Source organism: Calonectris borealis, chromosome 15 (genome assembly GCF_964195595.1).
Source record: "Calonectris borealis chromosome 15, bCalBor7.hap1.2, whole genome shotgun sequence".
Lineage (NCBI taxonomy): Eukaryota > Metazoa > Chordata > Aves > Procellariiformes > Procellariidae > Calonectris > Calonectris borealis.
In genome coordinates, this window is record NC_134326.1 from 14,481,539 (window position 1) to 14,493,912 (window position 12,374).

The following is a 12,374-nucleotide window of genomic DNA, read 5'->3' on the forward strand; positions in this document are numbered from 1 at the left end:
AATGCTTTCTGCCTGTGCCCCCTGCCACAGCCAAGCACCGGGGAGGGTTTCTGGCTGCTGGGGCTCTACAGCAAGTTACTGCTCACAGCGTTGTGGGTACGCTTAACTTCTGGCCTTGAATTGGTAGTTCAGTGCCAGCAGGGCTGCTGGTCTAAGACAAACACCACAGGGGAAGGCAGTGCTGGGTTGCTGCTGTGCTGCCTGCCTGTGGCATGAACTCGGGTGAGGCTGGGTACGAGGAAGATGGCCCTTCCTTTGCTCAAAGGGCTGGGTCAACCTGCCCAGATCAAGTTAGAGGTGGAAAAAATGATGTGGAATGTGGAGAAGGGCTGGGGGTAAGCCTCTGTTCCCTGCCAGAGGCTTGGGCATGGCTGCCCAAAGGGAGAGCGGTAGGAGCCTGTTCTTTCCCTACCCCTACCTGCGAAATAGTTCCCATTTTGGATGGGTAACCATGCTCACTTGCCTGCAAGAAGCACAGAAGGGAGCAGGGAAGTCCTTTTACCCCCACTGTTTCTGAAGCCTGCAAGCTGTAGTAGACCAGCCTTCTTTCCTGGTGGCTCCAGGGCTTGGCAGGGCTTTTTCAACAGGGAGAAGAGATCCTTCATTTTCCTCCCAAAGGAAGAGCTGTTCCCTCCCATGGAGCCTTCTGGAGCAGTATGGTTTGGGGAGTAGCAACCTTGCTCTTAGCCTTGGGGAGTGAGAGCCCCTGCCCTCTGTTGCATGCAGGGCGCATGTGTCTCTTCTGCTGAGCTTGAAGTGCCCAGCCTGGGGCTGTTGAGGTCCTCTGAGGCCAGCCAGGCTGGGCTGGTTTCCCACCCAGCCAGGGACGTGCAGGGATCACCTCTTCCCTGGCTGGACATGAGCATGCTGGAGGGTTGGGCTGTGCGAGAGGTGGAAGCTGCCTCCCTGGTGTTGCTGGAGCCACTCAGGAAGATGTGCTGTCCCAGGGTGGCATCCAGGAGGACCTTCCACCTCAGTGCAAGCTGTAAAGGATCTCCAGGTGGGAGCGAGGGGGTCCATGGTGCTGCTGGATCACAGGCCCCTCTGGGCAGAGGACCCAGCCTGAGGCTCTCCTGGTCTTTCCTCCAAGCCCCTGCTCTGGGGCTCTTCCAGCTGCTGCACCCTCCCTCCACCTACTCAGTGATGGCCTGGGGACCCCCATCCATGACCAGAGCGTTAGCCTGGCCTCAGCCCCCCAGGGGACCCAGCGGGGCCGTCCCGTTCCCCCTTGAGCCCCTGCCTGCCCACGCCGAGACAGGAGCCGGGGCACAGCATGTTGGTATACATCATACATTTATTAGTGAATATCCCTCTCAAAATCAGCCACAACATTAAAAAAAATAATGATTGCACTACTTGGTCAAGCAGAACTAGCAACTTTCATTTTAAAAAAAGTACAAATCTGTTAAAAATTTCAATCAGTATAATACACATATATATAATACAACATACTAGTTATGTTAAATGCTACAAAACCAATATGATTCCAATGGAATGGAAAAAAAACAAACACTTTTAGAGCTTTAAGAACCTTTTTTTTTCTATATATTAGCCTTTTTTCAAATACATACATGGGAAAAATGAGGTAACTGTAAAATGTGCAAGTAACAGAGCAAAAAAAATTATATATATATATTTATATATATATATATATATATATAAAAACTTTCTAACACAGAACACACGTCCTAGCACCTTCCGGGGAGCCGCGGGGGCCGCGGGGGTCCCACCGGAGGGCCCGGGGACTGGTATAATAGAACAGTAAACAGTCCACTATCCCACCACAGGAAATCATTGGTAAACAGTGGTATCTACAGCGCAGTCAGCAATCACAAACACCCTAAATAATTGTTTTTTAGTATTTTTTTTTGTAATTTTTTCTTTTTGTTATTTTTTTTTTTAAATGATACTTTTAGCTGCTCATTGGAATAAATTCTGCAGCACACGAGCTGTGAGCTTTCGAGTCGCCGTCAAAGGACCGTAAGGCTTTCCTGGCTCCCTGGGCACCGCGAGGGCGGGAGGGGAGGAGGGGGGCGTCTCCGGGGGCGCGAGGCCGCCGCGCGGCACGGGGACTCCTTTGGTTATCTGTCACTGAGCGAGGGACGGGGAGGGGGCCGGGGTCCTGCCCAAGGGGCACCGAGCCCAGCGGTGCCAGCGCCCGCCCCACAGCGGGGCTGGTGGCGCCGGGCCGGGGCCCTCGGCCTCGACGCTTCGCACAGAGGGCAGCCGCCGGAGAGGCTGGGCAAGGGAGGCAAGGGAGAGCCGGCCAATAGCGACACGCCGCTTGCAGCCCCCCGCGCCTGACTGGCTGGGCGGAGACCGAGGCCGGCCCACCGGCGTGCTGGGAGAGGCCTGCCGATTGGCGGAGGCTGTGCACAGCCCTCTGCCAATCGGGAGCGGGCCTACCTCAGCAGCCCGGTGATTGGCACTGTCCCCCCGGACCTATGGCGTGGCAGCGTGGGGAGCACCATCCCGCCCACCCACCTGCCGGGCGCGGCCTCTCGCCTCACACCCAGCCCCAGCGTGGCGGCCAGGGCCGCTGCCGGGGGCCAGCCCCGCCGCCTGCCCCCTGCCCCCCGCCCCGCGGGGAGCAGCCTCCCCCCCGCCCCGTCCCCTTGCAAACGCCGCCGCCGCGGGCGCCCCCCAGCCACCGCCTCTCACCCGGAGGGGCGCAGACCCCGCGGGGACGGCCCTGAAAGTCTCACGGTCCTGCTGTGGCGTTGCGGACATGTGCAGTACAGTGCATGGCAGTATCAGCTGAGCACAAAAACCCCTCTCCCCACCCCCCTCACCCCACAGCCGGCTAGACGTAGCCAAGACCACGTTCCAAGCTGGTCAGACATGCATGCATATTTGTGAACATTTACATAGGGCTGGCGTCCGCTCGGAGGCTCCCAGGCATCGGCAACACGCGCCGCGAGGGGAGGGTGGTCCTCTCACCACCACCCCTCCGCCACTGCCTCCCGTCACCCTCCTCGCTAATTAATCATGCAAAACAACGGCCACGCGGGATTGCTGGAGCCGGGCGGCGGCGGCTCCCCTCCCGGCCCTGCGCCGACTGGGCGCCCGCCCGCCTGGCCCTGCGCGGGCAGGGGGGGATACAGCGGCAGGGGGCTGCTCACAGCTGCCCCCGCACCAGCCGGGGCAGGGCCAGGGGTAGCACTGAAAATACACCATGAGGTTATGGATAAAAACCCCCTGCTCCGGGGGCCGTGGGGCACCCGCCACAGCCCGGCCGGCCCCCCGCTGCCCACCCGCCGGGGGCACCACGCTGTGCCGTCCAGCCAGCAGGACGGGGGCGCGGGGCTATTTCGATTTGCGGCGGCGGGACAGAGAAACAACAGTGGAAGCCAGGCGGCACATCGGGGACACCGCACACCCATGGCCGTGGGGACGGGGCTGGGGTCCCCCCCAGGCCTGGCTGCCTCGCAGGATGCCACATGGCCCGGCCCTGGGAGCTGCGCTGGCTGGGCACGGGGGAATGAATGGGGAGAGGGGCCGGGGCCGTGCCAGCACCGTCCTCCCACCGGGAAAAGACCCCAAGCAGCCATAACCCTCCGGGGCTCTCCAGGGCAGCCGAGGCAGGAGAGGGGCCGCGCCGGGCTGCGTACGGGAGCGGGGACAGAGGCGTTCCTGCCCCGGCTACGCCGCGGGGTTGCTGGTGTCCCACCTTGGCTGCAGTCCGCCTGCCACCTCCTCCGGCTGCCCCCGGGGCCGGCCCAGCGCTCCGGCTCAGGGTGCCGCCAGCATCAAACCCGCGGCAACCCCTCCTCTCTCCTCCCCGCGTCCTCCACGAGCAACGCCGAGGGGAGGAGCCGCCTGCGCGCCACCGGGTCAAACCGCCACGGAACCAAAAACGCGACAGAAAAAGAAAGGAAAGAGGGAAAAAAAAAAGTGACAAAGGGAAAAAACACTAATTCCCTAGCGGAGTACAAAGACCTGGAAAGTGATGGAGCAACAACAGCGTCTTTGGAGCGCGGAGGGCACGGCCACGCGCCTCCCACCTCCAGCACAACACGATTCGGGGCCCCGGGAGCGCAGCGGGCAGGCGTCTGGCCGAGTCCGAGCCCCGGCAGGGAGGAGGAGGTCTGGCCGGGAGCCCGGACTGCTCAATGCTCACCACATCCGAGGAGAGGCTTTGGGGAGGGGGGGTAAGCGCAGGGTCAGGCCCTAGCAGCAGGCAGCGGCCCCCGCCCCTGGCCCGGCGTCCTCGTCCTCTAGCGAATTGTGCGGCACAGCGCCCACCAGCCTCAGTCCGCCTCCCGCTGCACCTCCGATGCGTCGGCCCGGCAGATGGGGCATGTGCGGTTCGCCTACAGGCAAGGAGAGACAGGGGCAAGTGAGTGGGCACCCCACGGCACCAGCTGCACCCAGGGCCCCCCCTACCCCACCACCAAGGGCTGGAAGCACCCCGCAGTGTGCCTCATCCCAGGAATGCCTGATCCAGCCTGGCATGGTGCTTGGCCCCTGCTCCTAGCACACCCTGTGTTGCATGGCACCGGGGCCACCCAAAAGGCAGCACCCTGCGCCCACAGCACCCCAAGAAGCCACCCTGCTCCCCACAGCGGGCACAGGCACAGGCAGTACCTTTAACCATTTGTCGACACACTTGGCGTGGAACTCGTGGTTGCAGGGCAGGACACGGAGAAGCTGCCGGGCCTCGAAGTCGCTGAAGCACACAACGCACCTGGGGGAGGCAGCCGTCAGTATGGCCCTGCCACACAGCCACAGCCCCCCGCCGCCCACCAGGCACCCCGTGCCCCCCATCTGTGCCCCGGGCTCACTTACAGGGTCTGCTCGGACTGGTGGCTCTCAGGGTTGAAGCGGTAGGACGGGAGGTGCTCAATGTCTGCTTTGGTGAGTCCCCGCGGCTTGGCCTCCCCCAGCCGCTCGGCCAGGTTCAGCAGCGCCTGGAGGGAGATGCAGAGGCCGGCTCAGCTCAGCTCATGCCCTAGCACAGCACCTCTCCAGGCTCTCCCCATTCTGGCAGAGCCATTCCCAACCCCCCCACCTGGCTCCCCCATCCCGTCATCCGGCGGGGAAGCAGAGCCGACACACCTCATAATTCTCCATCTCCACATCATCCACGTCCAGGTCTAGGCTGATCGTGGGCCCCACGGCCGTCGGCGACACGGGAAGCATAGAGCTGGGGGGGAAGGACGGGATGGTCGGTGTGGGGCCACAAACCCCAACCTCCACCCTAGCATCCCCAGGGGGGCAGAGCCACCTGTGCCAACGCCGCACCGCTGTGCCCACCGTCCGCGGTGCCACCCCGTCCCACGTGTCCCACCGTATCCCCCCCCGGTACTCACAGGAAATAGGGCAGGAAGCTCGGGTAGTACGGGGGGGGCGGCGGAGGGGGCGGCGGGGGCGGCAGCGCCTGCTGCAGCCGGTACCGCTGGGTGTTCAGCCGCCGGGGCATCATGTGGGGGTATGGCTGCGGGGAAAGACGGGGCACTCAGAGCCGTGCCAGCCCCATGGCGTCCCCCCACCCCTCCACAAGACAGAGACTCACCACGCCGAATGGCAGTTCTTGATGCAGCGGGTCATGGGGGAGGTAATGCAGCGGCACAGAGGGGGACAGCGTGGGAGCGTGGTGGGAAGGGGGGTACGTGAAGCCCGCGATGGGGTGCTGCTCCCCTCGCAGGTCCACGTCATTGTCTATCCTCTGCAGAGGCTGTGGGGAAAACAGTTAGGCTGGGAGGGGCGTCCCAAATTACAACCCCCCAACCCTAGTAGAACCCTGGGCATCCCACCCATCACCCCCAGCTCAGACCCATGGGGGCTGCAGAAGGACAAGACCCCAAGGTGGTCTTCGTTGGGTCATGGGACGCGTCGTGTCTCCAGCCCATACCACCCCCCCAACTCACCATGCGTGGGTGCTGGGCTTGGAGAGGTACAAACTGCCCCAGGGGGGCCATGTGGGGTGGCTGGTGGGGGGGCACTGGCGGCGGGGGTGGGTGCAGGATGTAATGGTCGCTGGAGATGATAGGGGGGAACGTCTGGTAGGAGACGGGGAGCTGTTGCATGGCGCATGCCTGGATCAGCTGTGGGGGAGAGAGAGAAAAACGGGGGTCAGACACCCACCGTGGGCATGGCTGCACCCCTGCCCCCTCCCCAGGACCTCTAACAGACCCTGTGCCCCCAGAAACTTGCACTCCAGTGGGCTTGGGTACCCACGCGGCCTTCGGGCACCCACGGCCCAGGCTGTCCCCAGGCGTCCCCTGTGCGTGTCCCCCGCCGTGACTCACCGGGGGCGGAAGGCAGCAGAGCGGGTAGTGCTGTCCACTGAACATCACTGAGCATGCTGGGAGCTGCTGGGTGCTGCACCCAGGGATGTGCTGGCCGGCGTGGATGGGGAAGCCTTGCGTCGTGACGGTGGTAACCGTGTAGGAGAGAGGGACAGGTCCCTGGTGCACCTGAGGACGAGGCACCGAGGGCACAGTCAGGGTACAGCCCCAGTTGAGCTGTTCCTGTCCTGGCAGGGTGGCAGCAGGGCACTGAGCTCCTGGTGCTGGGACACAACCGCCCAGCACCTCCGTCCCACTGGTGTGCCCAGAGGAGGGGGGCTGAGTGCAGGCTGGGTTCGAGGTGGGTTTTGGACCCCTCTTTGCTCCCCATGCACAGGCTGGCATGCTTCCAACCCAGCAGCGCCACCATGGACGATGGTGACAGTTGCGACGTGGACAACCCTATGAGGGGACTGTCCCCAGCCCCTGGGAGCAGGGACCACCCTGGGCACACCCAAGCTGGCAGGGGGACCCCAGGGTTTAAGGGCTCGGAGGACAAGAGCACTGGCAGCCTCAGGGCTGAGTGCTCCCAGCAGCAAGCGACTGGCCAGAGGGGACCCAGGGACATGTCTTGGGACCACTGCCCCAGACACCAGCCTGGGGCCACCATGGGGTCACCCTTAGGACTGGGGCTGGGGGCTGCAGCACCTACCTGGTCATGCAGATCCACCATGAATGGGTTCTGGTGGGGCGGGTGAGCGGCCGGGTGAAGCATTCGTGGCGGCGTGCTGGGGAGAGCGTAGGCGCGGGACTCATCTACAGGGATGTGCGGCTGCTGGGGGAAGGCAGGGTGCAGCTGGGGCTCATCCTGGCCCAGCAGGGTTGCCAGAGGTCGGTCGCGTCGTCCCCACTGACGCCTGGCAGGGGGGCTGCGGGGCCATCGCGGGAGAGAAACAGAGCAGGAGTGACCCCTGGGCCAGGGGCACCACAGCCCCGGGCAGGGTGGCCGCAGGCAGGTCAGTGCCAGCCCAGCTCCCAGGGTGAGATGCTCTGGGCATCGTGCCAGGCCAGGCTCCTTGTCTGGCTGGGGAGCTCCAGAACCAGCTCCTCTGCTCACCCTGCATGTGCACCCCACCCCGTGTCCTCAGCACGAAAGGGACCCCTGCTCCCCATGGACCCACCAGCTGGGCCAGGTGGATGTGCTTCCCTGCCGCTATCTCCCCCCAAACCCCGCCCCGGGAGCCGGTGACTTGCCCCAGCAGGACCACAGAACCAGCCCCGCGTCCCCACACACCATGGGCGACGGCTCCACACCACCCTGCGCCCCGTACCTTCGCCGGAGGTGGTCGGGGCTGCTGCAGGGTCCCCCCGAGAAACGGTGCTGGTTAAAAGGGGCAGAGGGTGGCCGCCTATTCACTGCCAGTTCCCATGGTCGCATTGGTGACGTCGGGAGGCGAATGGGCACACGGGACCTCAGGCTCCAGGCAAGGCGAGACACCAGCACCTTGGATCCTGCGAGAAGGACAGCCGGTCATGGCAACCGAACCCTGGGGCTGCAGGAGCCCCGAATCCTCCCCGCACCCCAGGCCTGGGCAGCACCACCGCAGCCCACTCCCCTGCCACCTGCTTTGGGAGAGGGAAGGGAGGAGAGGCACGGAGCAAGGCCAGGGCAGCTGCTGCACCCGCGGACATGCTGGGGTCTTGCAGCCTGCCTGGCTCCTGCCCACACCCCCTCCACGCTGGGAGCCAGGCCACCCTTCCCATGCCCAGCCCTGCCACCCGCACCACACAGGTGACTTTGAGCCACCCCAGCGCCACTGTCCCCGCATGGCTCAGCCTGCTGCTCCCTCCCTATGGGGACGGTAATGCCGATGACTGGAGCTCTTGCTGTTCCGGGACTTAGACCTAGACCTGCATCCACCCCACCTCCTGGGGCTGGATGCAGCCCTGGGTGGGGGGGGAGGCCTAGGAAGAGCCCGTCCCCCCCGCAGGTACCCAGTTACTGTCCCTCCACTGCGTGGCCAGAGCCACCCCCCCATGCAAGACACGGACACTGAATGAGAGAGAAGCACTTGTTTTTGGCACAGAGAAAAGCAAGTGGCGAAGGGCCCCATGGCTGTAGCAGCATCCCAGGCTGCTCGCCGGCCAACGGGGAGCCTGAACTGTGGCGTGGGGGGGTTTCCAGTGCGTCCTTGGCCAAGACGGGTTCCAGTGCTGCTCTAGGGGCTGCTCTCTCTTGCTGGGCCCCTGCACGTCCCACTCTGGACTGTTGCTGCCGCCCCAGTGACAGGCGTGGGGGGCTGGAGGGGGACAGCGGGGCTCACGGCTGTGCACGTCAACTCCCTGCTGCGCATGGGGCACAACTGCAAGTCCCCAAGGAGGGGGGTCAGGCATGGGCTGCGGCTGAAGCTGTGTCAGTGGGAACACAGCCCCGGGCCCTGCCCCATCTCCCCTCCCGCACCCAGCCTGGCTGGTGTCCCCATGCCAGAGCCCCCCTCCCACCACACAGTTCAGCCCCCAGTCCCAGTGAAGCTTGGCACTGCACAGAGGAGACATCTGCACATAGGGCTGCGCTTCCCCCGGCTCTGGTTCCCCTGGCCCCAAAAGGGCTTCCCCCTGGCTCCATGTGTGTCCAATCCCCCCAGAAAGCCCTCCCCCGGGCACCCTCCTGTTGCCCAACAGGCCCCTCTGCCAGCCTCCCTCAGCCTCCACAGCCACGGACAGCAAGTGGGAGCAGCCATGGCCTTGGCACCGCACCCCACGTGCCCCTAAATCCAGCTTGCCTGCAGGCTGGTGGTGTGCTCTCCCAAAGCAGCTCATTCTTCAGCCCTACCTCCTCCTCCTCGGTGCCCATGGCAGAGGCACACTGGGGCCACGAAGAGCACCCCGAGCCTGGGGAGCATTGCTCAGCCCCAGGAGAAGGCTGCAGGGGAGGGGGTCTCACCCCAGCAAGGAAAAGCTGCAATGTCACGCCTGGGTGACAGGCATCACCAACCACGGCGGGAAGTCACCACGGCGAGCCCTGCGCCACAACGAGTCTCTTCTTAACCTCACCCCCATCTACCATACTATTTTGGAAGCTGAAAGCAAATTTCTCTCTCTGTTTTGGGGGGAAAAGGAAAAAAAACCCAAAAGCCACAGGCTGAGCCCCCAAGGAGCCTGTCTGCAGCTCCCACTGAGGAAAGGGCCATGCTCAGGGACAGGGGTTTGCCCCACGGGTGTTTTACTCTGCCCCCGAGCCTCTGCCCGGGTGCCCCACCAGCAGGCCGGGGTGCAGTGGTGGCCCAGGTTTAACCCCGCTCCCCAGGAGCTTCCCCGAGGTGTTACTGCTTCCAATTCCACATCCTCGCTCTCAGAGCACACGTGGTAGAAAAGCCCTGCGTGACCCGGCGGGCACCTTCCAGACCAGACACTGTGGCGATGGGCTTGGGGACAGGGAGCACCTCCGCAGAGGGACACTAAAGCTATGCAGGGGCTCGCCTGTTCGCGGGACCCCCGGAGCAGGGGGGCTGCCTGGGCTCTCAGCACTCCAGGACGGCACCCGAGGACACGTCTCCCGCAGGTGGGAAGTCCCCGACTCGCCGGGACGGTGGTGGCCGAGGGGCACGGGGCTGGCACAGGCCCCCGTCCTGCCACAGCCAGCACCCCCCCAAGGCACCCATTCTCCTGTCCCACACGGGTGCACCCAGCTCCCTCCCTCGCACCCATGGCTGGGGGCCAGCGGCCACCCCGGGCAGGGTCACCGTGACCCCGTGGAGGCCACCGCCGCCCCAGAGCGAAGGGGACCCCGGGCCCCGCAGCCCCTCGGTGGGGCGGGGGGCGAGGCGGCTCCCGGGCCCCGCCGAGAACAAAGTTAGCAGCGCGCCAGCGCTCACGCCCGGTGCCATCTGCTCGGGCACAGCCGGGCTCCGGGGCTGCCGGGAGAGCCGCCCGCCACGCCATCGCCTCCCCGGGGGTCTTGCCACCGCGGTGCCACCCGTCGCCGGCTTCGTCCCGGCACCCCGGGCTCCCCCGCCCCCCAGCAGCCCCTTCCCCGCCGTTCCCAGGCGACCGCGGCCAACTCCCCCGGGAGCGGGGTCACCGCTGGCCCCGCCGCCCCCGACCCCAAACCCGAGCCCAGCCCCCGGGGTCTCCGGAACGGCGGCACACGGCGGGGCGAGTGGCACCTCCCGGAGCACCCGGACGGGTGCAGCAGCCCGACGGGGCACCCCACCGTGCAGCACCCCAGTGGGGCACCCCAGGAGCGCACCCCAAACTGCAGCCCCCCCCGCGGGCGCACCGCCCGGCCGGCAGCCCGCGCCCCCCGCCGCAGCAGCGGAGCCCCGCCGGTGCCGGGCCGGGCGCGGAGCTGTGGCTTTAAGAGCGGCCGCTCCGGGGCCATGTGCTCGGCGCCAAACAAAAGCAATAACAAAGGCGGCCGCCGGGCCCCGCCGCCGCCGCCCGGGGCAGGTGCCGCTGGGGGTCCGGGGGGCGGCCCCCGCCCCGCTCCCGCCCCCCCCCGCCCGCACCTACCTGCACCGATGGCCTGGGCCGCCGCTCCGGTGCCGCTGCGGCGCCCCCGCCCCCTCCCGCCGCTCTTTGTTCGCCGACGCCGGGCCCGGGCCTGCCCCCCCGCCCGCCCGCCGCCGGCCCTCCCTCCCTCCCGCCTCCCGCCCCCCGCCGGGCCGGCCCCCTCCCCGCCGCCGCTGTTTCCGGTGCCTCTTTGTTTTCCGCGGCGCGGGGCGGCGGGGCCGCCGCGGCGGGCCGGGGCAGCCGCCGCCGGACCGGAGGGCGCGGGGTGTGCCTGCCCCTTTAAGAACCGGCGGCGGCGGCGGGACGCACCGGACCGAGTCACAACACTCGGAGGCCCCGGGGGCGCGCGCGGCTGGCGGGAGGGGGAGGGGGGGCGGCGCGGCGCGCGCGCGACCCACGTGACCAGGCGTGTCACGCTCCGCAGCCATCTTGGAGGCGCGGGGCCGGGCCGCCACGCGGGGCAGCGCTAGGCCCCCCCCCCGGGGGGGCGGTGTCCTAGCAACGGTCTCCACGGAGAGGGGGGCCCCTAGCAACGGGGCCTGGGGGCGGCCCGGCCGGACCGAGACCCCCCTCCGCCCTCGAGGGGCCCGGCCCCGGTACCGGCCGCGCTGCCTCACCCCGCTGGGACGGGCACCGCGGCTCCGGGGGGCCAGGCCGAGGTGGCACCTTACCTGCGGCTTCGCCCACCACTGCCAGCCCGCCACCGCTCCCGGCCCACCGGGCTGGCAGCTCCGTGAGCCCGGCGGGCCGTAGGGACAGCAGCACCGTGTGCCCGGGTACCGCCGGCCAGCCCACGCCGTGCCGCCATGCTCCCGCTGCCAGTTGGGCGGAAAAGCCCGGGCAAGGGGGAAGGTGAAGGCAGGAGCCCAGCTCCCCGGCACCCCCTGCGCTGGGACGGGAGGATGGAGGAGCTGTTCCCCTCCCGCTCGGCACGGCATGGAGCCCTCGCCCGCAGCGGCAGCCTGCCAGGCACAGGCAGCTCTCCCAGGGCATCTCTACCCAACTCGAATTTCCAGGCACCAAAAAAAGCCCTTTTGCTTCAGAAAAGCCTCCTGCTCTCTCCCCTCGGTTAAACAAGGAAGGAGCAGGGGCTCCTCGGAGCGTCTCCAGGAGGCACACCTGCAGGCCAGCCGAGCAAGTGGCTCAGCTGGCGGCTAGCACCGGGAGCTGCACGCCAAGAGGCTATGCCACCGGCTCCCCGCCTGCCCCCGGCAGCACCGTTCAGCGCCCGTAAAACCCCTGTGCTCAGGAGAGCACATCGCAGCGGCTTCGTTGAAACCCAGACGCTGCATCCAAGCCAAACTTCCCCGGGTTACAACGCACACTTAGAAATTCCCAGGTAGGCGAGCGAGCCAGCCGGCAGCCCTGATGTAATGCCTATAAACCAGCCCTCCCCTGACAGCTGGGCTTTAAAGTGCTAACAACCAAAAGGGAGCTAATTAATTTGTAACATCACCCCTTTTAAAGAAAACCTCAGATCAGTGGCAACGATTTAATGATTCAGTAGGCTCATCATTGCGATGAGCAGTCAGATTCAGTTTTGCCCCATCCCAGCCCCATGCCCACATCCCTCCGGCCCCTCTTGAGGCCAGTTCCTCAAATCTAGGTGCACGTGAGGACCCACACCAGCCT

At 66.1% G+C, this 12,374-nt stretch overlaps 1 protein-coding gene across 1 annotated transcript; it reads right to left on the bottom strand.

The window, feature by feature from the left end:
- Window positions 1-1,276: 1,276 nt before the first annotated feature.
- Window positions 1,277-11,170, bottom strand: RNF44 (ring finger protein 44). The gene is given in 14 exon segments (XM_075164330.1): window positions 1,277-4,313; window positions 4,588-4,687; window positions 4,789-4,910; window positions 5,059-5,146; window positions 5,313-5,437; window positions 5,516-5,677; window positions 5,871-6,047; window positions 6,252-6,419; window positions 6,943-7,159; window positions 7,562-7,742; window positions 10,743-10,870; window positions 10,872-10,965; window positions 10,968-11,131; window positions 11,133-11,170. Coding segments are annotated over 14 exon segments (1,827 nt in total). The 3' UTR covers window positions 1,277-4,250.
- Window positions 11,171-12,374: the final 1,204 nt, after the last annotated feature.